At 41.2% G+C, this 23,605-nt stretch overlaps 1 protein-coding gene across 6 annotated transcripts in view; it reads left to right on the forward strand.

Moving 5' to 3' along the window:
- The window catches only part of MAPK8IP3 (mitogen-activated protein kinase 8 interacting protein 3), a 78,556-nt gene that overhangs the window by 7,031 nt on the left and 47,920 nt on the right, over positions 1–23,605 (forward strand). For 5 of the 6 annotated variants that reach the window (XM_072877722.1, XM_072877723.1, XM_072877721.1 and 2 more), the window contains exons 2-5: positions 17,515–17,635; positions 18,403–18,473; positions 19,242–19,333; positions 23,216–23,239. In XM_072877722.1, coding sequence (XP_072733823.1) covers positions 17,515–17,635; positions 18,403–18,473; positions 19,242–19,333; positions 23,216–23,239 — 308 coding nt within the window. The remainder of the gene's footprint in view (positions 1–17,514; positions 17,636–18,402; positions 18,474–19,241; positions 19,334–23,215; positions 23,240–23,605) is intronic. The other variant, XM_072877726.1, reaches the window with a different exon arrangement.

The raw sequence follows: 23,605 nt of genomic DNA on the forward strand, positions 1-23,605 counted from the left end.
TCCTCTTTTGCAATTGTCTTGATTTACAAAAGTTGTTGGTCCCAGAGAAACTAGATTCTTTATTTTAATGAAAAGTACTGTGATATTTGTAATGATTTTTTTTCTACTGAGCATGCAAATGTTAGATTTCATATTTATGATACGTTCTTCCGTACTTGTTGTAAGGTCCCAAAATATATCCATTTAGTTGTTCAGAAGTAAAAAGCAACACAAGTGTGAGTGTCTGTAAAGTGATCCCATGTCTTCTGGGTGAGACAAACCTTAAATCATTGGGCTATTAATAATCTTTTCTCATTTTTCTCCTATGTCTTTTGTCAGTGATATCACTTGAACATGATTCAGAATTGATCACAATATTGCAGATTATGATTAAAACTCAACTGAAGATAATAAAATTAACTCCATATATTTAAAAAGTAAACAACAACAAAAAATGTTTCTGGAGACCCCTGTGTTTCAAATTCATATCTAAGTAGACAGCGTTAGTTATAACAATGCTAATTTTCTCCTTGCCCTCTTAAATGGCAAAATAAACCTACTTGCCGTCCTCAATAGTGACAACCTCATCAGTGCTTTGGCTTACGATCAGCACATCCACTGTGTGAAGGATGGTAATCTTTAGATTCTGAGCATGCCTTTCCTTACAAAAAATTGTAGCAATAAAACTAAATAGGATTGTAAGTCAAAGATTTAACATCCCGTTGCTTGCCTGCTGATGCAGGACTAGGATCAATGTTAATGCAAATAACAGTGATAGAGATAATTCTTTCCTTCCCCTGAAGGTGAAGTAGGGGCATTTGCTGGGAAATAATTAAATGATGCCTTTTCTCTACTCAGATGTGAGGGTCGAGAGCTGCCTCTGCAAGTGGAAGGAGGATTTGCTGCAGTTCTAGATTGATTCCTGTCCTGCCCCTACCCCTGTTAACATGACACCGGGGGAGCAGCAGTCACTCTCTCCCTCTCCACAGTATGATTTTAGTATTATGGCAGTCTGCCCTTTTTTATTTGCTTCCTTCTTTGTGCATCACTCCATTAGGAGTAATGCGAGTTGGCACGTGATAGGGTGCAGACCGGGGGCGACAGCGCTGATGAAACCCAGGCTGGCAGCAGTGTGGCGTCCTGAAAGATGCAGAATGTGCTGGTCTGTTCCCGGGACCTCGTCTCCCATGGGATCTGTCTTGGTGGTGGCCTAGTCAGCACTGGTTTTGAGATGCAGGAGAGAGATGTATCCTTTTGCTGGTGAGAAGCCAAGCTGGTCTGATGGAGGTGGATCAAATGCAGACTAAGAGCTAAAGTACAAGATGTAGTGCTTTGGGGTTAGGCAGAGGAAAAGATGCTCTTAGAAATGCAGAAGCGGCTTTTCCTTCCCTCTACTTTTTTGATCTTCTCCCCATAAAAAGTTTGTGTGCAGAATGCTTTTTTTTAATGTAAAAACTATAGATTTTTTTTTAGCATACTAGAGATGTTGTTATAGGACAAACAGTTGCTGGAAAGCCACTTGCTAAAAATGCTTGATTAATTATTCTGAGTTTTTCTAATAAATGGTATGAAGTCTACACTGATTAGATGCAATGAATTTGGAGACTTTTCAATTTACAGGTTTTATTAAATTAAGGAAAGCTAACAAAATTGATTTGTAACAGGCAGTAGAAACTGACCATAAGATAAGTATTTCTAAATTACTTCTTTATGAGGAATCAGGCTTTCCAAACGTAATGACCATCAGCCCTTGCCATCTGGTAACCTTACTTTATTCTCACTAATCTTGGAAGAAAAAAATCTATATCCAAACACAGATCCTTCATACAAATCCTCTTTATGTCACTCAAGCTTATGGCACTTATTCATAAATATCAGTGTGTTTTATTAAAAATTACCTTTAAAGTAAAATTAATCTGAGCAAGCACTATGAGCTGTTACTTTATTTAAAGAGCAATTCAAGATAATATTCTGGATGTTAGTTGATGGTGATGATCTGGGGTTATGGCCAGGTTTCCTCTCAACAGGTTTACCCGCGTAAGTCAAATTGTAATCCCCAAGCGGGCTTTGATGAGAATTTTTTTTTTTTTTTCTTCTTTTGATGAAAAGCAGGCTGCTTCGTGGTCACTTTCTGTTCATGGCTCTGCAGGTGGATTTTTCAAGGATGTTGTTGGGACGTGCTATGTATATGAAGGCAGAACTTAGCATTGGGGTTTTAGGAGGTAGAATTGTAAGAGAAAAGCCAAGAAGGTTTGGGAAGATTAGGACTTACTACCATTGCAAATGTATTTACATAACTGTGATGGCTGAAGTTTCAAGAAAAATCCCTAGCCAGTCTTCACTTTTCTGAGAATGATGCAATCTTTAATCTAGCAGAGGCACCCTGGCACCTTCATTCTTCCTCTTGGCTGCTGAGGAGGATGAATATGGTACATATCTCCATCATCATTGGCTGTCATGGTGCCTCTGACAAGTTGTAGCAGGCTAGATCCTTTCATGCCTTTGGGGAGGAAGCGTGGGGTGTTCCAGGAGAGAGGAACTGCTCCGTTCCTGTTCTTATCTCCTCCTGCGTAGTTCTCCTGCGTAGTCCTGGAGCTCACTGGGGAGTGCTGGCCAGGCGGTGGCTGCTCTCCATTGACTTCAGGTGGTGAAGGGATGTCTGAGCAGCCAACGAGACTCTCTCCTGCTTTCCCAGTGGGAAGCTGCTTGGCATTTCCAGGAGATTGCACCATGGTACTCAAATACTACATTACGTTGTGCATGTGAGCCTCATAGGCTCAGTCTGTGTCACGCTGACTGTGTCCAGCCCTTGCTTACTGCTGTGTGAGGACCAGCAGATCTGTGCAGGGCTGCCATTTCATCTGTCTGCTTCCTGATCAACAGTGATTTCAGTTCTAGCCCAGTCTTTCAAATAGATAGACCATCAGTCTGAGGTTGCACATTGATGTCAGGAAGATTGACAGCTAATCTGCATGTCCAGGGATGCCACGCATGGGCCATGACAAACACTGCCATTCTTCTGTATTTTGCGGTAGAAGATCCCTTCTTTTCTGCAAGGAAGCGGTCAGCCTTCAAAATTGATGTATCAGGTGTGGCATTGTGTTTGCCTGCAATTCACTTCGCAGTCTGTTGGGCTGCGGGGTGTCCAGAATGATATCCTTGGAGCTGTGTCTTGCTTTGCAGGACAGATTGCTTTAGTTCAGGTATCAATGGGAAGCACTGGACCTTTTGCTCCTGAGCTGGATGGTGATGTGATCTCCACTGGTCATGGACAGCTGCTGGTGTCTGCCTTGTCTCCCAGTGCCCTGATTCAAAGGGACCTGCTTAAGGGAGGATGCGATGCTCAACTGGGTCTGACAAAAACAGTTTCAGGCTCTTATTTTTCTTTCCCGTTCTACCTGGGGCTTGGCCACTCTGCTTTGTGGCATGAATGCTAGTTGCCTCTCAGTGCTAGAGCAGACCTGCTCATCCCCCTGAAGAGGGGAAGCAATGTAGCAGCATCAAAACAGGCTTGCCTGCCCTTCCATCTGCAGTGTTTTGTGGAAAGGTTTTCCTGTCAGACACATGGTGAGTTTCTCCCAAAAGATAATTGTAGATAGTAATTGTAAATCCTAATTTAAAACAGGAAAATTAACTAATCTGTTAATGGTTGGATATTTTCAAGGTGTATGGCCCAGAGGCACGTTAGCTTTTTGCCCTCTTTTTCAGAGTCAGTCTGAAATTTTTGGTTCTGGGATTCTGTTCTTGAAAAAGGACTGAAAGGGCTGATTTGCAACACATTTATGAACAGCACATTTGGAAGAAGTATACAACATGATGTACAACACATTTAGAAGAACTCGGTTATGGAGAAGTACGTTCCCCTTCCCACTATGGAGAGAGGTATCGTTTGAGGATATTTTACAGTTTTCTTTCACCAAGCCATGATAGCTTTGGAGAATAATCCAAATGTATGTTTTGGTTGAGCTAAAACAGAATCCTCTATTTTTTCATTTAGTTGTTAATCATTGTAAAATACTCTAAAATAAGTTGTTAATCATTGTGTCTTGCAGAAAATGGGACACTAGGACGTGTTTAAAGAATGAGCAATCTAAATTCAGCGTGTCACAGCAAACGGAGATGAGGAGTAAGGCAAGAGGTGCGTGGTGCGTGCAGACGTGCGCGTCTGTGTGCGCAGGACTAGAAGGCGGTGAAAATTGCTGGTTACTCACGTGGCACATCTCGTATAGCAAGTTCTGGGTCTCCCTCTTTGCTTTAGAGCTGCAGTTGAGAAGGCAGGTGTCTGTTTTCAGGAGAAACCTCCCTAGGTTGAGGAGTGGGTAGGCAGGGTTGATGGTATTCATTGCAGAGCTGCCTGTGGTGGTAAAATTAAGAGGAATCTGGTGCTCTTGGCATTTAATTTGGTGCATATGTTCTCCTCCAGCATTACTTAAGGAAACTGTATAGATTGTGTTTCAGAGTATCAGAGCTAAAATCAGAGTGAGTGGTTTCAGAGCTAAGAGATTTTTCAAGTAACTGATATATTAAGTAGTGTTTTTCTTACTAAATCTTAGAGTTTTATATTTCATGGTGATGATGGCATTAATTGACTACCTCTTGTCTGCATCTGCCTTCCCATTTCACTGCATTTATTGTTGCTAAGTTTTAATAATCTCCCCAGAAGCCCATGAAATGGATGTTTTTTTGTTAGTGAAATATCCACTGATTTATATTGGGTATAATGGAGTATTTCTGATGTGTTTCTCTACATGGTCTAAATTAGACCTTCCAAAATCTAGTTTTAAAGCTCATCTGAAGCTCCACTAGAAAAGAAATTAGCCCTACCTCCAATAGGAGGGTTAAATTTCGACCCTGAGTCCCTGCTGTGGAAGCAGAAATGTTCTATTATGTAAGACATTATCACAGACATGGATACTACATCTGCTGAAGATTTCAGAAGAGCATTGCTAGATTGGTGAAAGTTCTGTACAGCTTTGAGACACCTCAGGAGTGCTTCCTATGAAGATCTGAGCAGCTACCAATACATTTATTTTTTTCTTTTAGATCGTGAAGGTGTCATACCGTACAGTATGACACATATCCGCTAGAAATATCCTTTCCTTTGAGATGAAAGAGAGATTCATGGAATAAGGATGAAAAAAAGTATTGAGAGAAGTACAGAAGGATGGCCGTGGCAGCTGGCCTCTTCACTTTCGCATAATGCTTAATAGGCTCTTCTTGCACAAGGAATTTGTCTTCTCCAGTGTTACAGCTACATGAAGAGTGTGTGGCTTGGTAGCTTTGCACACAAAAAGTTTTGTTTTTAAGGTGTGTTTGTTTTTAAGGTGTACTAGATTGGATTTGGTATCAATTTTATCCTTAGTACACTAGAGTGACTGAAAATAAGCTCCAGTAACTGATTTTAATTATTTAAACAGAGATTTCACATTCTAAATGATCTATTTTATTTTATCACTTTGTGCTTTTCTGTAGTCTTTTAAAGACAAGTTGTTTCTCACTTGTTCGATGCAATTTGGCTCTATGTATATATAAAATAAGGAGATAGATACAGTATTTACACGCATATGCTTAAGAAATTACATTAGTCATACTTCTTCCTGCATTTTCATTTTATTAGAAAATGGTGAAAGACTTTGTTAGAGAAATAATACTTTTTCATTTGTGATTTGAACACAATAGTGTTCAACAGGTACTACCATACTTTCACATTCAATCTCTGAGCATTTATGTTTAAAAGCACATTCAGTTTAAACTGTTATGACTGTTATTTTTATCCATTGATTTGTATATACGTTGTACTAGGTGCCTTGTGTCTCCAGAAATCTCCTCTACTTACTAGCATAACTGGAGAAGCCTGCTTCAAGGGGCTTCCCAGCAAGGTGCCTTGGCAGAGTCCTGCGGCACCTCCAGCTCTGCACGGGGGAGATAGAGCTTGTGGTGGCCTGGCTGTGGGCGCCTACTGGGGCTGCACGGGGTCTCTCGTTTCACTAGTTGTCCTCTCTCTGGAGGTCCCAGTCCAGCAGAACACATGCCACGCATTCAGCTTCAGGGACATCACAGGCTCCATCAACTGCCACACTCATCACAGCCATGGTGTTGAGGTTGTCCATCCAGTGATGGCTGTCAGCTTCTTCATTCCTTCCTTGGTGGCTGTGGCTTCAGCGGGGGCTGTACCCTGTTCTAGGGCCCTGCCATGGGCCTGCAGGCAGCTGACCTTGCCCTTCCCACTAGCCTGCTACCTGTTCTACTGCTCACTTGCATGGTGGTCTTTGGCAAATCTTCTACTCACTTTGTTACAATTTTTTAAATCTGTAAACTAATGATTTAAGCACCTCTTAGGATAGTTATGTGGTTTAACACAATTTTTCATCTCAGCCACCTTTTGTAGCAGCATTAAATGCAATTGCAGTGTCTTTGTAATTCCAGTTATTTGAAACACTGCCTACATTTTACCAGCCCCACCTTAGTCTCACCTCCCTGGTTTCTTTCCTTTTCGTTCCTTCAGCTGCGTGGCTTTTGTAGTGTGTAGCCTGAGTTGGATCGGAATTGCCACACAATTTGCACCACAATTCCAGATACAAAAATACATACAAATACATTTTAGTACTCACTAAGGAAGAAAAGTTTACATTACTAGCTTGCATAATTTTGATTTTTTTTTCCTTTTTAAAATGTTTGTTCATTAATATTTGTTTCATTATCCATTGTTATCCATGCTCTGTTTCTGTTCAACATTTAAAAACAGTGCATCAGTATCTTTTATCTCCCTGAATGGAGGCTTGTGCTAATCTATGCAGGAAGCAGAAAACCATGACTTCAATAATGCAATGTCAAACGTGAAAAAATTCAGAAAGAAAGAAAAAACAGGGAGGCAAGAGTTTGGATAGTGGTTGTTGGGTGCTCTCCGCTTCCTGCACTTGTGGTATGATGATCTCTATGATTTGGGAGAAAATTAACATCTACATTCTTGAAATAAGGAAAGTTATCTTAAACTAGTATTTACCATGTAATTTTACTGAAAATGCCTCTGTCCAAGTGTCCAGCTTTCATTGTACAGTCTGTTGTGGAAGCAGTGTGTGAAGCAGGAGGTGTCATGATGTGATGGGCGTCCAGCATCCACTCAACCTGTTGTTTTAATACTGAGTGATCTATTACTATTTGTTTATACACACACACACATATAAGATAATATTAGTATTAAATATGTATGTAGCTATAGTATGTATAGTTATAGCACTGGGGAGTGTCTTGGTTTAAGTTGAGTTACTCCAGACTTGATCCCTACGGGCTTCTTACCGCATGGTAATTTTTGCACCAAATCTATAACTGTTTTGCCTCTAGCGTTCTTAGAAAGACACCCACTCTTAATTAAAAGCTTAGGACAGTAACACTGGAAGGGACTTCCTGAGTCAGCATGTCCAGTCCCTTGGTATTGCAGGCAATTGAGTTACATAATCCGTTTCATATATATATATAAAAAAATATATATATAAAGCTTTGTCTTAAAACCATTAGTTAAATCTCCTGCCTCTACTCTTCTGAAAGGTAACCTTCTAAATTGCAGTGGAGTGTTTTGTTTTTGGTTTTTTTTTTAATTCATGGCCCGATTTTACTGGTTTGTTCTTGTGCCAGCGTTGTCTGTTACTGTTATTAAGTTTTCCCTCTATCAAATAATTATGTATTTGCTGTGTTAATGGAAACTGGTCCTGTCCTATCTTGGTCTCCCTTTGCTAGGTGTTGGAGCCAAGCTCTCTGTTCCCTCGCTGAAGAAGGTGGGCAAGCTGGCCTGTGCTGTGCGTCCTGCTAGCATGGAGGTGCCCGTGTGTCACCTGGCCAGCCTAGTCCTGTTTTACAGATTCCCTCATTCCTCTCTTCCTTGAGTAACACTTAGCCACATCTGGTGCTTGGGTTGATCCTCCCTGAGAGGTAGGAGGAATAGTGGGTGGTTTTCCAGGTACATCTTACCAGTGCTTCATACAGTGGCGTGAATGCTCTCCTGGGAGTGTCCCAGTGTCACGTTGCCTTTTTCAAAGTCCTAGTAATAAGATTTATGAGGGCTGTCACTTTCGTTAGCATGGTCCAGTGCAGTCTGTGTGACATGGGGTGGCAGGAGGTGGCAGCATGTCCATCTCCTCTCTGTCCTCCTCATACTGCAGTTGCATCTGGCCCAGAGCACATCACCGCGGGGCCCAATATACTAATTGTTCTGTCATCAGCTCCTTCCTCTCGACCCTCCTCATCACAGCAGAAATGTCTGCCCCTATGTGCGTGCCCTTGCACTCATGTGCTGTTCAGTCCCAGTATTGCTCTGGTCTTCAGCATCATCCAGTTCTTCCCCGTGATAGTTTGGTACTTTTTAGTGCTGATGGCACCTCCTGGTCTTGTGTCATCTGCAAGACTTCACAGTCGCACCTCCTTTCTTGTTGGCCATGCTTGCCAATGGAAATATAGGACAAGGCTGTTCTCAGGGCAGTTTTGAGAAGAACTCTGCTAGCAGCCCATCCCTTCTTTGTGCACCCCTTTCATCCACTGCATCTTCTGTCCCAAGCAAGCATGTCGTTAGTCCCACCAGGAGATGTGAGTGGCAGGACGGGTGAACTCTGTGTCTCAGGCAGAGCTGGAGCAGGGTTGAGGGTGTGGGTCCCCTCTGCTTCTCCCGGCTCTGCTGTAGGACCAGGCCTACCTCACGACAGCATCTTAAGAGGAAAGTCATCTTCCTTTGAAAAAAGACTCAGATCCCTTGCAATAGCAATATAGGAGATTGTAATCTGTGAAATAAATGTCTTTTCTGTTGATTTATGCAAAGACCAATCTATGACTACAGAGTATCTAGCAGATAAAAGATGTCTTTTTGACTTCTTGAAGTTAGCAACAGGAACAAAATTCTTTATCTCCAAGCTCTGCAGATGTAAAGGAAATGTTATTTCACTAGAAGGTTGTATGCTTTTATGGAGATGGAAATGTTCCTTCAGGAGTGCATTTGTTTTTGAAAAGAATAGCAAAGAGGCACAGGGCATAGCTCAGAGCATCTTTCCATCACGAAACTGTGTGCTGCGTGCCCTTCTGGACTAATAAACTCTAAAAACTAAGTTAAAAATACAGTTAAAATGGCGTTATAATGTGTCAGAAAAAATGGGAAGGAGGAGGAAAGGGTTGTTCTCTTTTATGATGTTTTGGCTGTTCTACTAATAAATGGCCTAGTTCACTGTCAGCTTTATTTGAGGTCAGAGACCTCAGCCAAGGAAAGCTGATATTTATTTTTCCATATTAGATGCATATTTATGTGTAAACATCTTCATGTGAATCAGTGTTATGTATCTTAAGTATTCAATATAGAATTATTAATATAATCATGCATTCCTCATATAAAACACCTCCTGGTCCCAAGGCTGATGCGTAACATAAGTTGTACTTGTCAATATGGTTTGAACTTCAGGCCAAGCTCTGCAATGAAAATGTTAAGAGTTTTTATATCACAGCTGTCACAACTGTGATTGCATAATTGCTGAACACACCAGAAGTGGGGAACTCACACAGAGTACAGCAAGAGCCATTGGAGAACAGAGTTTTGATTTGCTGAGTTTTGTGATGAGTTCAGGATAAGATTTTGAACAAGCAAGAAATTTGAGATGGTAAATTATCTCTGAGTTTTAGAAAGTGTGTTGTAGTCAGGGGTTTAAAATTGTTGATTGCTTCATTTCACAGTTGGAGCTGAACTTCTTTTCAGCTTGTGGACTGTCTGCTGTTTGTCAGTGCACTTGTGGGAGTGTTACAGTTTGGTCTTTTGAACTATGCCTTATAAAATTCATACTTGAGGTAGTATCTTCTTGTCTGTGGTAACTAAGATCCTTCTGAGATGGAGAAGATATGGGCTGTTACTAGAATTTACACTTACTGATTGCATATTTTCTTGTGGCACAGTTGCTGTTTGGGGTCTCCTTTATATGGATTACAGATGTATTGGGGTTTCACTGCGCGTTGATACTGCTGGGGAGCATCTAGGCTGCCGGGGGATCTGGGGTTCGCTCTTCAGGTGCCATGGGTGGGATTGACGTGGGTCACCTGGAGAAGGGCCTTCTGAAGGCAAGGGCTTTCCAGGAGAAAGGGTGAGCATTGCTTGGAGCACCCTGACTGGAGACCCATGGATCTGTCACCTCAGGGCATTGAAGAGCGAGATGAGTGATTATCAGGTGAAATGCAAGGAGTCCCTTTTTACCTGTTAGTGAAACTCTGCTCTGAGGGAGCCAAAACATTTCTAAAATTCATGTCATGTTAGATACAACACATTGGAAATTCAGGTATGCTTTTATCACTGTGCGTGGGCTGATGGCCATATTTTTCTATTTGTGTGAGGGTACGTTTCAGCTGTTGAGACCAGCGAGGGAGAGCGGCTTTAAATACTTGCAAAACCTTTGTTTTCACAAGGGAAGCACTAAATATGTCTGTACTGCTTCTCTTCTTGGTAGAAACTAGGAATGTTTTCATGCAATGGAGTCAAGTTAATGTTGGTGTAAGGTAGACAAGACTCAATTCCTTAATCTTCTACTTCAGCTTTGCTAAATAAATGACTTGACTTTATATAAAATGCCTATAGGGATAAAAATCTGAACATCTATTCATGGTTTGAGATTTTTAACTATTTGTTGATTTTTTACACAGCTCTCTAATGCTCTTCTAAAAAGTAGCTGCATCACTGTAGGCTGGCTCATAAAGTGAGAAGCAGAATTCCCTTGATATTGACTACTGAAACAGAAGTTATTTCCTGAGGGAGCGTTTTGCTGATGACCACCGTAATTCTGAGAAGTGGCTTAATTTAAAGATCCTTTTTCTGATTGTCAAACTGAAAAGATTTAACACTCTGTTCCTGAAGCTCTGGCACTGTTGGTATCCAACTGTGGCCATTGCCTGTACAGGAGCTACAGTAAGAAAGTGTGACTTGCTGATTTGAGTGTCAGATACTGCGTGGTAGACATCTGCTTCATAAGGAAGTAATCTCTCTTCCTGAATTGCTATTGAGTGAAATGCCTCCTGTTAAGAGACCAGAATAAGGTCTTCACCTTGAGTAGCATGTAAAACTCAGCAGCAGCAGGCCTGAGAATGGGACTGGAGACTTGGTTTTGAACAAGTCAGAATTTAAATAGCCAGGAGTTGGCCTCTTTCTTTGTTGTGGCTTTCTAAGACAAAATACTGTCAACACAACTCCCTAAATTGCCAACCTAATTAGGTGCTGCCAGGAAGCTGTGAGGTGGACTATACAACCAGCGTTGCCTTCCTTGTCTGCGGGCTTCCTGCAGGTGAGGTGACCTCCCTTGGGAAGTCGCACGCAGCACAAGCCCTCCCCTGCTTCACCAACAGACCTAGTTTCCTAGCGGATGTCTCTGCCAGGTGTGTATTCCTCGCTTCTTCACGCAGCGCTGCTTTTGCACCCACAGCACTGCCATCTCCTGCCAGCAAAGGGACGAGGGGAGGGGTCTGAGACTGAACCCCCAGTGCTCCCTTTGGTGTGCAGTACCATGGCACATACTACCAGCCACCACAGATTAAGGCCACGTAGTAAGATTTCTGCATATATATGCCTTGCTGTCTCTCTACTTGATTTATCTCTGATGTGATGTGATGATTTCTGATTATATGCTACTATTTTTAGTAATTTTCTTCCTTTGCAAAAGGCAGTAAAGCAGGAAATCAAGCAATCTGCATTTTACCACTGCTTTTCAGGGGAATACTCATTCTTTTGCCTTAAGATGATTTTATGCTAGATATTTTCCCTTTAAAAACTAGGGTGTGAGCCATGGTTGTTTGTCATAATCCTGGGTTATCACAGACCGGTTATCCTGCCTGAAATCTTGGGATAGAGGCTGGCAGAAAAAAATCCATGTGACTAATTTTTATGTGTAGCATTTTCATACTCCAGTTTTCTTAGATCACTGAGGTGATTAATTGTTTAACTGTAACTGTTCATGTTCAGAAATTATTATTTGACAGCAAGCATAGAGGCTCTGGAAAAACTAGTAAAATGATAAAAAATAGCGAAAATATTAATGCTGTGGTCAGCCTTGCTATTGAGAACTGCTGGGAGTGTGGGCTGTTTCTTCTTCCAGTGCACCCATCTACTTTGTCATAGTGGGATTTAAAAAAAAAAAAAAAAAAAAAAGAAGAGTACTTTTTCTTAACCATCCATGGAATTATCTGGTCCTTTTTATTTCTGTTTTCTAAATGTCTTTACTACATCTCCATAAAGATGGGGCTGGGAGCTGTGAAATCACTGAGGTGGGGGTCTGAACTGAGCTTTGTGCAGTGAAACCATTAGAGAAAATGAGTTGCAGCACCTGACTCTGCAAATGAGACCCCTTGAAATCAAGGGCAGCTTATGAGCTGCAAGTTAAGCCTGTGATTCTTTGCCAGCACTGTATTTTTTTTGCCTCTTGGCAGCACTAAAGTGAAAGAATGCAGTCAGCAAATTTGCATTTCAGTTTTTAAACTTAGTACCCTGGGCATTTTAATTTGTGGCAGAGTTTTTTGTAGATAGTGTATCTCAGTTATTTTAAGATGTCTTTAAAAAGACTATAAGGCTATGCTGTTTGGTTTTGTTTGTGGTGGGTTTTTTTTTTTTTTTTGGCCCACCCTTACCCTGTTAAATATTTAACTTTATAATGAAGCAAGAGCAATATCTGCAGTATCTGCTTGCAGTAAGTCATTGGAATTTGTACTATTTCTGAGGCCAGAAGTATGAATTTGATTCATGTGAATATTCTTTTCCCTTATGAAGGCTTGCTGATTTTAGTTAGCACCCACAGAGAGGTGGAGCTTCATCTTTGTGCATCAAACATTTGTGCAGCATTTAGATAGGATTGGCTGTGCACAAACTTAGATGAAAAACACAAGAAACAAGAGTAAACCAGAGGGATTCTTTTTCTATTATAACTAGTTTTGGTGCTTTTTGTAAATATTACAGACAGAAAATGTTCAGATGGGAAGGTGACTTTCAAGTTAGTGTCCCCTCTGCTTGTTTATTTTTAGGAGGTTTAAAAGGTCGGGATGAAGTCTTGGCCCTCTTCAAGTTACTGAGAACATTCCCACAGCTTCAGTAGCACCAGGATTGTACTTCCCCTGCCCCAAGAAATGGAAAATATGAAATGCCTATGGGCGTTTATTTACTGAACTGGATTCACTCAATAATCTGTGCTTGGTTTTAAAGCATAACTGCCTCTGTGAGTCTGGTTAATAAAAAAAAAAGTATTACAATCCTGTATTCAGTTTGTGTTCTCTGTTTCTCCTGCCCTGGTATGAGTTTCTAGCAACATGGGAAGACAAGGGTTGGTGCAGAGAGCACCATGTGGTAGGGGGACTTGCTGTGTGCTAGGAGATGCACCTGGCAGGCTGAGTTAGGACAGGAGAGAAACCGTAGCCAGCCTGGACGGTGCTGCTTGGCTGGGCCATCTGCAGCCATATACCGTGGTCCACGAGCCACAGCTTGAGGACCATGGCACAGCATCGTGCCTCTGCTGTCTCTGTCTCTGGAGGCTGTTGTTCACAGGAGTAATACAAATGTACCTGAAGTGCCTGTTTTCCCCAAACTACTGGCACTGCTTGGTTGTGCTTGTGGATGTGCTCATATTCCTGAGCAAGGTCATTTCAATCTCTGCTGCTTTTAGTGGCTAGTAAGGCTGTTCCCTGGATGCTATATGAAATGTCTGCTGCTGGCTTATTGGAAAAAAAATAAAGCCTGCCTGAATACCCTGATGAGAGCTCACTTGTATCATGAAGGATGAGCAGCAGTGACAGTGTGTGCTAAGCTGTCTTCTCAATCAGGAGCGCGCTTTCCTCGGGGACGACCCTGGCAGTGAAACCTCTCGTCCTCATCCCACTGGTGTGGTTGTTCACTCTTGTCTGGATCTGGGACTTTTCCTGGGACTTTTCCTGCTCTCAGCCCTTCAGACCTTGTGATGCACAGGGAGAGCCTCAGGTGAGATGGCTTCTGATGCAGGAGCAACTAAAAGGTGCTTCAGAGATGGGGAGTAAAGAGCCCTTGGGTCCCTGCACACAAAAATGGTTGTTCAATCCCTTCAGCAGACAGGACAGGATATACTGCAATACATTTATCTGAAATGCTGTTCTTCCCTGAGAATACTTAGGGTAATATTAATTTTTAACATTGTTGTCTCCATGTTTCTTCTCCAAATGGTTAATTGATTTCTAGTTTTCTGTTTCTTTGATTACTTTTAGGTTGCAAAAGAGACAGGACTGAATAAGAAGACTGAGCCATATTTGTAGAAGACTTAATCTTTCCATCAATTTTGTCTGTATTAAACCAAAACAGCAGTAGCAAATCCAGGAATCCTATTAAAGTTGACCTACATAGTGGGAATAAAATTGGGCTTGTACCTTCTTTTGCTTCCTAAATTACTGTTGGGAAATCTGTGAATGTTTTCCTTAAAGTCCATTCATTTTTATTGCTGCTAAAACCATCATTCCAGCCTGGCCTGGGTGATGTGCTCTTGGATGGAGAACTAGGAGCAGGAGGGCATCTCGAGCCAAGAGGGTAGTGAAAGCTGAGCCACTGCAATGTGATGGGGATTTAGCCCTTGGCTGTAATTAAAAGGGTTTGTCAATAGAGCTTTAGCACAGAGTGGTTCCAGCAAAACCCTGCGAGGAGATGGAGATTATACCAGGAAAATAGCTCTTTTGTTGGTGTAGCTTCGATCAGTCCTCCAAATGGAGCAAGTTAAACTGCTGCTTCTCTAGGTCTGTTGCTCAGTGTAGCTATGTCAGTTAGGATTTTTTTTTCCTTTTTACTCACTCTGAAATTACTTTGTTACTCTGGAAAATGTTTCAAGAATAAATCTGAAAATTTACAAAGCAGATTGCTTTATAAATTTCTCAAAATCCATAAAATAGGTTACTGGACATTTGTGAGTGACTAAGGGATTTCAATGTTTAATTGACATGTCAGAGAAAAAACGCTTACTTAAAATTCTAAAACCTTGTACAGTCTTAAAGTTTAATTAAAAAGTAAATGTTTAGCCTCTGAGATGACTCCTTTATAGTGGAAGAAAGTTATTGGCATTTCTGGTATTTCTAGAAAATACTGCTGGAAAACAACTGTAAGGGGGCAAAAACCCCCCATATTGCAATAAATTTGGGTGGGAAGGAAAAGAAAGTTAAAAGTCCAGTTAAAGATTAAAGGCACTGCAGAACACTGAGTGCAGGAAAATGAGACATGGCTAAAATGCATTTGATTGTTTCTATAAATACAGGTATGCAGGAATGAAAACTGACTCATTGTTCAGATGAATTTACTGAACAGTTTTAAAAGTCTGCAAGAATAGTAAATGATGTTGCCTTTCAGTTGTCTACAGAGAGAAGATCCAGTTCATGAACATAATGACGGCTCCAGTGTCACTGCTAATTATTCCAGTAAAATAGAAAATGTGCACAGGGCTTATCCTGAGAATGCAGTCAAATACTGTGCATATTGTTTCATGTGCGGAATTTAACAAAGTAATCTTACTGTGCATTTAAATGCATTCATTTCCCTGGGAATCTTACCCAAAAATCATTTTCACCAGAGTCTGTCTCTTAGAGTACAATGAGGCTTTACTTTGTTAAATTAAAATTTCCATGTGCTCTTGAGCGGCATTATTTGTGGAGAGCAACACTTTCCCCGTATAGAGGAGGGTGGGAGAAGGCTTTTCTTCCCCAGTATTCATACTTCTAGAAAGAGGAGATTTCAGCCAGCCGATGTGCTAGTGAATCTGTTAGAGCTCGACCTAAGGAGCATTTTGCAAACAGACGGAGAGGAAGAGAGGCAGGGCCAGGAGCAGGACACCCTTGTGAGCTCCACATAGCCCCGAGTTACCTCCTGCAGGCTCCTCTTGTTCTATAAACACCTTAAAGGTAGATTAAAGCCGTCTCAGCTTTATTTCCTGCTCGCTCTCTTCCTCTGCAGCTCTGAATCCAGTGCTGCTCCTGGCCCCAGTCGTACTCTTGATGCTCAGCTGACGGGTTTGTGTTTTAATTACTGGACTGGTTGATGCAGACGACTCTGTTTTTAGCTTCCTTGGATGTAGCTACCCAGGAGTAATGTAACGAGACTTGAATTTTTGGGTTCATAAGGCCAGAATAGGACTTGTTCTGAAGGTAGTGAGATAGCTTTAGTATCCTACACTATTGTAAGCATGGTGGGACTGCGCTTTAGAGTTGGCTTGCTGTGGAGAGGCTGTATGTGGTTAACAGAGCAAATGTTTTCTGAGCCTTATGGATTTTTCCACAAGTTTGTGTCAGGGGTGTTACTTAGAACCAGCTCAGTTTCTGAGTCCAGAAGTATGGATTAGGGGTCGTTATTGCGTATGGGTATGCATTAGTGGTTCGTGCAGAAAAACTCTTGTGACCACGTATAACGCAAGAACTAGGCTTGCTTAAGTATACTCAGAGATTTGAAGGTGCTATTCACTTTCCAGGGACCCTGTTTAGTGTAAATATTTCATGAAAGCAACTGTGACTACAGATTTTATCAAGAGTAATGTGTAATATCAATTCACTACAGTGGAGCTAAATTGAATGTTTCATGTTTTACTTTTCTTTGCTGTGCATGCTAGTATCCGATGCAGAGGATGACTATAGCTCCCAGATCAAAAGTGACATTTTACAGAAATAATAACCTGAAATTAGGTATTTTTCTGTTGTGTTTTCATTGTGAAATGAGTATATCTGTAAAAATCTTTCCTTCAGCCCAATGTTCTGTGCAGGACAATGTTCTGTGCACTACTATGTGCACAGCTGCCACTTTGTTGTTGCTAATGAGAGTTAGCAGCAATGATCCCTTCCTTCCCTTCTTTGGCAAGAGCAGCTAGCCAAGCTTTTTCTTGCTAGGTATAAATTTGTTAAGTTCTGCTGTGAGAATCTCCTCCTCCGCCTGTTTTCCTTCTCCTTCCCTCGGCTCCCATGTACCACAGAGCCATTTTTGAGTTTGCTGCTGGGGCACGTCACCATCTTTGGGTGCAGAGGTTGCTCTCAGCTGCCCGGAGTCGTGGATAAGTTTTCCGCAAGACTTGCACATTTCTGCAAAACTTACCCACCGCATGAATTATAGGTGAAGCTTTCTAAAACTGCACAAATAGAAGAATTGGTCTGAAGGTTTCTGACATATATATTTATAAATATATGACCATAGAAATAGAATTTGTCTTCTCTGATGTAAAATTAACAGGAATCAAAATTCAGCCTCGCATGAGGAAGAACAATGTTGCTGAAGATGATAGAGTTGCACTGGTTTACATAACTTATGTTGGACCATAGTTCATGTATTAATTATACATTAAATATAGCTAATACTTTCTCATATAAAATAGTCTCTTCAGCTTGATTAAATGCTATTGTACTAATTACAGTACTTAAAAATTCTTATATCCTATTTTGTAATGTATATTCTCTCAATTTTTCTTTTTTTGTGAGGAGAGGAAAAGTCATAGAGGGCAAGCACATTTTACATTTCTTCCTCATCTGTGCCTCCTTCTCTGCTTCTTCCCTATTCAGAAGTTCATAGAGTTTGAAGATGCACTGGAGCAGGAGAAGAAAGAACTACAAATCCAAGTGGAACACCTTGAATTTCAGACTCGACAGCTGGAGCTGAAGACCAAAAACTATGCAGATCAGAGTAAGCAGAGTTGTACACCAGACATGATTATACACTTTGCCTTCCACACCCATATACTGCTACTTTGAAAATATTTTTCATACTTTTTGCTTGTTTTAATGTAATTTACGCAAAGCCTGAAATGTCTGGTTATCCCTTACTTTGGTATAAAATTCGGAGCCTTCTAAAAGATGGGATGTATCCACACTAATTTAGTAGAGGCTTCATTGCTTCTCTTGTGTGGGGCATGCTCAGTCTCTCCAGATGTAAGATTTGGGCCACTGGTGAAGCTTCGGAGCCTGGTTTCCAGTTTCTCCTTGTCCCTGAATTTTTTTCTCATATAAACTATCACATTTATTTGTTTGTATGTTTATTTTTACAAATACTTCCTTAACACGTGCAGCCGTGTTTTGTTGGCTGAGGTTCCCCTCAGAATTAATTGGTGTTTTGTCCAGTACTCCTGCTCCTCAAATAGCCAGAGGCACCCATCCCAGAGGATAATTGAAATTGTTGTCAAACTAGGACACTTATGGGGCACCAGGCTACTGCTGAAGAAGTCTGTTTCTGTGGTCTTACTGCACTCTTTGGTCTACTCATTTTGGGAATATGCAGATACCCATGAATTGAGTTTGTAATGAAGACCAGATCCCACAATGTGCATTATTCTGTTTTGGTTCGTTTTGTTCAGTAGGTATAAATTAATTTCTAACAAAATATGCTTTGAGACTTCTAGTTTCTTTTGAGAGCCTGATGTGTGTTAGCTGATGGTTGGAATCTTCTCTTGGTAGTTTCACGACTGGAGGAACGTGAATCAGAAATGAAGAAAGAGTATAATGCTCTACATCAGCGTCACACAGAGGTAGGATGTAATCTCATTATTTCTAAATAAATAAACTCTTAGCCTATATGTAAAGTCATGTCAAAGAATTCAGCTCTACAATACTAGTGATGACTAGAGCTTCTGAACTTTGGGAACATCAGAAATATCTGAATGGAGGGTGTAAAGAGGAGGGAGCCAGGCTCTTTTCAGTGGTGCCCAGTGACAAGACAATGGCAACTGGCACAAACTGGAACACAGAATGCTCCCTCTGAGCATAAGTAAAAACTTCCTTACTGTGGCAATGATGAGCACTGGCACAGGTTGCCCAGAGACATGGTGGAGTCTCAATCCTTGGAGCTATTCAGAAGCCACCTGGACATGGTCCTGGGCAACCTACTGTAGGTGGCCCTGTTTGAGCAGGGATGTTGGACCCGATGGACCCCAGGAGGTTCCTTCCAACCTCAGCTGTTCTGTGATTCTGTGAACAGTGCCCCACTACCTCATCTCCCACTGCCAACGAGCCCCCAGGGGACGTCTTACATTATTTTTGGATATGCTCTTTCATGGCTCTTCTGTTACAAGATTAAGCTTAAGTAATTTCTGACACTATTTGCTGTTGGATTTTCTGTCAGATTAGCCCATTCACTTACTTTATCAGCTTAGAAGACAAGAGCAAAGACAAGGAGATGTGCAAAAAAAAGGAAGGGAATTGGAAATGGATGCTTTTCAGCATCCAGATCAAACAAAAGCAGAAAATGAGTCTTTTCTTCTCCTCTGTTTGGCTTATGGATTTTTCTCTCCTCATAGATGATCCAGACCTACGTGGAACACATTGAGCGATCCAAGATGCAGCAAGTTGGGGGAAATAATCAAACTGAGGGCAGTCTATCTGGGAGAAGGTAGGGCCATAACCTCTCCATGTAATATATGCCCTCTGGGAATTTACAAACTTACAAACTATTTTAGAGAGAGAAACTAGAAGCAGGACCTTTTCCTGTGGGTGTGGATTGTAGTTGAAGCTTTTTTGAAATGGGTTGTGGGTGAGTTGTGGGTATGTTTTCGAAGGCTTGACGACGAGGAGCTTTATGTGCTCTGTTACAAAGCTTAGGCTTTGTCATGCTGCTATTGATGGGGGGCCTCTGGAAAAAAATGTTTATATTCTTAGGTAGCATGTAAAAGGTTTATCTATAAAATGGGTGGAGGTGTCATATAAAGTATTTGTGTGTGTGTGTCTTCGTATGTGTGATAGGCAGCAAAACTGTAGCAATTAAATGCATTAGCCATTATAGGAGTTTTTATTTTCCCCTGTTCTTTTCAAGGGAAGCTTTCTGTAAGTCAGTCACCCAATAGACCTACTTACGCTCACAAAATTGATTTTCCTCCCTCTCCGCCCCCTCGTTTTCAGAGCACCGAACCAGTAAGAACCAGCCTTTGCTTAAAGAAGGCAGTGGTAGGAAAGAAGTTCAGTATATAGAAGAGCTAGTCTTTTGTAGTCTTAGAACAAATTTAAAGCACAAAAGTTGCAGTTACATTGATTTCAGTACAGATACATCTGTTTTTAACTGGTATGTAGAGGAACCAAATGCTTTCTCTCTGATGATGCTATATACCAGTAACATTGCCCACAAGGTGAGAAATAGAAGTGATGTTCCATAAATACTGGTTAGAGAAGTAATAGATCACATAACACATAATCTACTCAGATTAAGCATAATCTATTAAGTCACTCAGCCATAAAAAAGATGTTTTCTGTGGCAATTGTTATGCATGGCAGATTACTAGTTGTGTTAATCATCACATGCTAATGAAATTATTAACACTGTAGTGACACTGTCTAGCCCAGGAAGTTTTAAACTAAAACAGTGTTTTCCAGGGGAACATTATTGACCAAGTAATATGCTGGAGGAGATTAAATCTTTTTGTTGTTGTCTTTTTATAACTTTTTAATTTCTTCTGGCCTTGAGGAATGTTAAAAGGTTTTGCACACATGCTGACCACAAGCCGTAGGAGCTGTTGGTCTGAAAAATAGACAGTACCAGCTGCACAGCAATACTCAGAAAAGAGTGGCTGCTAGGTGTGTCCTCCCTCGTCTCTTACAAAATATGTCTGACTGGTCTTGGTTAATATCTGTGAACTTCAGGTGGTTAATATCACTGAACTTCACTCAAAAATCAAACCTTTGGGAAGCATTAGGCTAGGAAAAGGAGTGGGGTTGGTATGGCAGACTATACGCAAAGGGCAGCATGGGCAAAGACACAGAGATGAAAATACTGGGAAAACAGATAAATGGAAAGCCATGAAGGTTTTTGAACTACCATCTGGTAGGGATGATGAAATGCAAAAGAAGAACATTGAGCAAAATTTGGAGATGAAGGAAGAGCAAAATTATTTGAAATTAAGAATAAAGAAATATATTAAGAATAAAGAAAGAATAAGTGAGGCTATTTTAGTAACTTGTATTTAGGTCTGTAACACTTAAATACCAGAATGTCAGTTGGTTTTGGGGTAATGTAATAGAAAGGAAATTTCAGGTCTTGGCATAGGACATGTAAATACCCTCAGTCTGCTATGGCTCCCTGTTGGTGCATTGGACTGCTCTGGAAAAGACTGAATTCAAATTGCCAAAGTTTTGACTGTGTATTGTAAGAAAGAAAAAGAGAGAGAAAAAGAGACCCAACCCCACCTTTTCAATGAAAGAGGCTTGAAGGATGGAAAGGGAGTAGTAAAAGACATGCATCTTCAGAAACTTTGGTAGCTAGCCTGGGACTCCTGCCAGCTTCCCCGCAGCCTTAGAGTCATACAAAATCCTGAGCTGGAAGGGACCCACGAGGATCATTGAGTCCGACTCCCAACCCCACACAGGGCAACCTAAAGGTTAAACCATATATCTAAGAGCATTGTCCAAACACTTCTTGAACACAGACAGGCTTGGAGGTGTGACCACTTTCCTGGGGAGCTTGTTCCTGTGCTTGACCACCCTCTCAGTGAAGAATTTTTTCCAATACTGTCTCTTTGCTATTCCGTTACCTCCCATAATAATTAAAGATACTTCTGTAAGCCTTGGCTACAGGAGTAACTTGCAGCTGGAAGATAGTGGTATCTCAAAGAAAGATCCTTTATTTATTCTGAATCAGTTTATAAGATTTTTATACTCTCAGTTGTGAGGCTACGAAAGCCTTACATAAAGGAAGGAAAGACACGGTTGTATGTGAATCAAGGGGGACTATTTACCCTTCCTCTTCTGGCAGTTGAATAGTCCTTTCAGAAAAGATTATCTTACAGTATTTCTTCTAGAGAGGAGTAACTAAAGGCTGTTGTAGTTGTTGAGTAGGCTGTACAGTGAGTTATCTCTGTGCTCTATTTTCTGCAAAACAGTAAATTAGTCTCACGAGAGTGGTTTAGGAGAATAAAAATAAATACAGAATACAGTGTTTTGGGGTCTAGCAAAAATTGGATTGTCTAAAATATAAAAATCTATTGGGGGAAAAAAATCAAAAGAAAGATGGCAGCCTTCCTAGGCAAAAGAGACAGGCATGAGGGGTGTAGAAAGCAAGAGAAGAAAGCATGGTGTAAAAAGAACCAGTAGTTTGTAGGTGTTCTTCTGTTCATAAAATCTCCCTTATCAGACTATTTTTCTCCCTTTTCCTCTCCCCCTCACAGTCTGGAAGTCCAGAGTGAGCTCCCAGAACATGATCTGATCCTAGTGTTACAGCTGAAATGGGATAAGTGTGTTAGGCTTGTTTCCTTTCCCAGTTATCCTTCTGTAAATAAGAGCATATCTGTGGAAATAGTTACACAGTAAAATACAAAAGTACCGTAGGCAGAAGCATGCTTAGGGCCTCTCTGTTTTAAAGGGTGGTTCATATATGCATCTGCCAAATTTGGGTTGGACTGCATGGTAGAAATTGATTTTAATGAGATTTTCCTTCCCTAACTTTCAAATAAGCTAATATTAATTGTGGCTTTATGTTATCATTCCATGAAAGAGATGCACAGTGAAAAGCGTTACTGGTTGTATGTGCAAGACTGCCATTCTCTGGGATGAAGGGCAAAATTTTCATCAAGAATTGCCTCTTCATATTAGAGAAATTAGTCTTTTACTCTTTTAAGTGTGGCATGTTGCTAGTCTCCTTGGAGAGAAAAAAAACAGAAACACATTATGTCTATGAAAGCCCCGATGGGGCTATGATCTGAGTTTGTAGGAACCACCAGTGGGAAATGGGACTTCTTCCTTCATTTCAAGCTTTGCACTGTTGGCGTGTGTGCGTGCGTGTGTAGCTCTGTGTTTGTATATGCTTGTGTACAAGCACTTGGATCAGATGTGGTTTTTGTGTCACTGCACAGCTGGGTGGGGGTGAACACCAGCGTTTGTGTATCTTGGTGCACTGATGTGCACTGGGGGGGACATGGGCATAACTTCTCATGGCCTGTCACACAAATTTGAGTACATTTATTTATTTTCATCTGTGGATGTGCTTGGGTATGTTAGACTGTATAGGGGTGCATATTTGCATAAGACCGTAAGTACACCAAGTATGTTTGCCTGTCACTTGGGAGAAGTTTGTGCAAGAACTGTTGGGGGGTGTGTGTATCTACCGCCATTTGAGACGGTTAATGAGTACGGTGCACACTTCCACGTGGTGTGGATTACAGTGCATGCGTACCCCGTGTCTGTTGTAGGGCTGCATGTTTGCATGACCTTTGCTCTCTAATGGTTGTTTTTTTGTCTCGCTTTTTGTGCAATTGCTGCTCTGTTTTGGCTGTTATGTTTGTCACTGCAGTCATCGCCAGTCATGGAGGAAAAGGTAAATCCTATTGCTGCATCTTAACTTTGTTAATCCTAGTTTTGGAGGTTGCTGTTGAGTGGCAACAGTGTGATGCTGGGAATGTGCTGTACCGGCATGTTTGCCCTCTTTGTCTACTGGCACCTGTGTTAGACTTGCTCATTCGGGTGAGGCAGAGGGAGCCACCAAGCTGCTGGGATAACACATCAGGAAGAAGCTTGTGTACTCAAACGCAGAAAACGCAGAAGTTTGGTCCCAAAACAGGATCAGTCCTCTGTGATTGGACATTTACATTTCACGTCCCAGAATGTTTTAAAAAGTCATGTTTTCTCCCTTATTTTGCTATAGAGTACAAGGCATGCATATTTTCTGAGTGGGGCAGAACAT

This window comes from Ciconia boyciana, chromosome 13, assembly GCF_034638445.1.
Source record: "Ciconia boyciana chromosome 13, ASM3463844v1, whole genome shotgun sequence".
Classification (NCBI taxonomy): Eukaryota; Metazoa; Chordata; class Aves; order Ciconiiformes; family Ciconiidae; genus Ciconia; species Ciconia boyciana.